Raw genomic sequence first — 2,897 nt, forward strand, 5'->3', positions numbered from 1 at the left:
TGAATACATTTAATTATAAAAAACTATTTATTTTACATCAAACACTTCATGATAAATATTAAATTATATATGTGTGTGTGTCTGCGCGCATTTATTGTGCATGTATTCAGAATTTTTAATAAAAATGTAATATATTATTTGCATATATATACCCCTTATGCCAAAAAATACAGTAAAAACAGTTATATTGTGAAATATTATTACAATATCAAATAACAGTTTTCTGTATTAATATATTTTCACATTTAATTTATTCCAGTAAAGCTGAATTTTCATACATTTTATTTCAGCCGTTGCTCTAGTCTTCAGTGTCACATGAGCCTTCGGAAATCATTTTAATATGCTGATTTTGTGCTCCATTATTTATAATAGCTTGTTCTGTTATAATGTTGAAAACAGCCTTTGCTGCTTATATTTTTTTTTATAGAAACAGTGACACATCTTTAAATAATAGAAAGTTCAGTGAGCAGCATTTACAAAACAGGAATCTTTTACAACATTATAAATGTTTTTACTGTCACCTTTGATCTATTTAATGTGTCCTTGCTGAATAACAGTATTAATTTCCCAATGTTTTGAATGGTAGTGTGTTACTGTATCCACAATATATTAAGCAGCTACATTGATAAAAAACATGAATGTTTCTTAAGCACTAAACCATTGTATCAGAATGATTTCTGAGGGATTTTGTGATTATTTTGATTGAATTGTTATTTATTAAATAATAATAAATCAATAAATAACCAGATCTGGAAGCTGTTTTATGTGGTGTAGTTAAAAATCTCATGGTGTTAGTTCTTGGCAGATTCTATAGAATCATACTGCATAGGTTTTCAGTCCCACTGTGTCAAGCTGTCTTGCCAAAAGTTAGATGGGGAAAAGGGGAGGAGAAATGTCTGATCCAGAGTGACCCTGCCAAACCTTAAATGTGCTTGGTACACCACAGAAAAAGCTCTGAGATGTTCAGTGAAGACAGGCAGAAGATACTGTCTGCTTGGTCTACTTACATTCAGAAGATGCTGATTGACTTTTAATAATGACCTTGTATTGATGTGCCTTTTTTGCCTGGGCTTCTTTTACAGAGATTTAAAATTTAGGCACCACCTGTTGCTCTGAATCTACAGCAAGGCCACTGAATATCATATACGACTGGAAAGCAGGAAAGCTAGTTCTTTGCTCTGAAGCAGTTGTAGACAAGATGTCCACGGGTTCGGTGAGTGATCCTGAAGATCTCCAGGAGCTGTCAATCACTCACATGGACACACGTTCTCTAGAAGACTCAGAAGACGAGTTTAGTATCGATGACAGTCTGAAAGCAAAGACCAAACATCCTCGAGCTGCTGCCAACAACAACAAGCAACAAATGAAGATGGGGAAGGATGGCAGACAGTCTCAGAGAAACGCAGCTAACGCCAGAGAGAGGGCACGGATGAGGGTTCTGAGTAAAGCGTTCTCGCGGCTGAAGACCAGCCTGCCGTGGGTACCGGTGGATACCAAACTGTCAAAGCTGGACACGCTGCGTCTGGCATCCAGCTACATTTCTCACCTCAGACAACTCTTGCAAAAAGACAGATATGAGAACAGCTTTGTGCATCCTGTAAACTTGGTATGAGTGAGTGTTGTCTGAGTTTATTACAGGATTTCCATCTGGTCGAGAAGATTTATTGTTCAGTATTACTTGTAAAACATATAATTTATATTCAATTTTGTTAAACATATAAAATATATATTATTAACAAAAAAGTAAGGCACTTGAATTGAAAAAAGTTTACAAAGAGTGACTGGTTTGTCCTTGTTTTGTGTCCTTTTCTGTTCTTTTTTTTTTCATCGCTGTTGTTGTAACGTATTGGGAAGCCAGAATGCGTATCCATCAACAGAAACATACATTAGCCGAACTTGATATCTTTAACAAGCCATATTACAGATGCATTGTCATGTTTAAATTGAAAAGTGCATGCCGAACCATGTGTGGAGAACGGTACGATGCGTTTTTTTGTTTTTGTTTTTACCAAGAACCGTTACACCCCTAAAATATGTACAGTATTTTCTTTTTAATATTCTGTATTAAATATAAATAAAATACATTTTACAACTATTCATAATTATAGATAATACTGTACATATGTTTTTACATATTACAGTAACAGCACAAATACTGTATTAAATGTATTAGATATAGTTTACCATTTTATTATTTTATTATTTAATTTCAATTATCATGTAACATTTATATTGTTAAGCAGAAATGTAATTACCTTGTTAAACTGAAGTTTAATTATTTATATATATATATATATGCATCACATGCATCCTCGTCTGCATCTTATGGCATTTTACCAGCAATGTGTGGCTGACTTTTTTATTCTTTTTCCACAGACCTGGCCTTTTGTGGTCTCGGCACGATCAGAGGACACCAAAGACATTTCAGCAGCGGTCAGACTATGTGGAGCTACAGCATAAACATCTGGCACCTCTCTGTCTTTTATCCCCCTCCATCTCTCTCTCTCTTTCTCTCTCTTTTTACTGTCTGTACTCATGCACTTCCTTTGAACTAACATCAATGGACATTATGCATTGAATGCAACTGCATGTGGGACATACAAGTAGTTAAACAGCAAAGTCATTGCACACAAATCTGTGATTATATACTGTATAGACAGATGTTTTTTATGCTCATTTCTAGCAAATAAAGACAGATATTACAGATATTCCTACAGATATTATATTGTGTTTAAATATTTGAAATGCTGTCTGTATTTAGCAACTCTTGTGAAAAAAGAACAACTTGCAAAGACAGGGAAGCACACTGAAAATCACTTTTATTGTTTTAAGGCACTTGTAATACTTCTAACCATCCAGCAGACATTTAAAAGGCATATTTTGGCAGGACATTTTCA

The 2,897-nt window shown here is 34.3% G+C and overlaps 1 protein-coding gene across 1 annotated transcript; it reads left to right on the forward strand.

The window, feature by feature from the left end:
- Positions 1–1,040: 1,040 nt before the first annotated feature.
- On the forward strand, positions 1,041–2,672 carry LOC132124206 (transcription factor 21-like). Its single transcript, XM_059535118.1, has 2 exons — positions 1,041–1,606; positions 2,377–2,672. Exons 1-2 carry the CDS (start codon positions 1,199–1,201, stop codon positions 2,458–2,460), a joined length of 492 nt encoding a protein of 163 aa, XP_059391101.1. The 5' UTR covers positions 1,041–1,198; the 3' UTR covers positions 2,461–2,672.
- The last annotated feature ends 225 nt before the right edge of the window (positions 2,673–2,897 follow it).

This window comes from Carassius carassius, chromosome 42, assembly GCF_963082965.1.
Source record: "Carassius carassius chromosome 42, fCarCar2.1, whole genome shotgun sequence".
Classification (NCBI taxonomy): domain Eukaryota; kingdom Metazoa; phylum Chordata; class Actinopteri; order Cypriniformes; family Cyprinidae; genus Carassius; species Carassius carassius.

Excerpts from the sequence above, each read along its gene's own strand:
- LOC132124206 (XM_059535118.1), top strand. The coding sequence starts at position 1,199 with ATGTCCACGGGTTCGGTGAGTGATCCTGAAGATCTCCAGGAGCTGTCA. Across the intron at positions 1,607-2,376 it reads TTGTGCATCCTGTAAACTTG|ACCTGGCCTTTTGTGGTCTC; the intron begins GTATGAGTGAGT and ends CTTTTTCCACAG.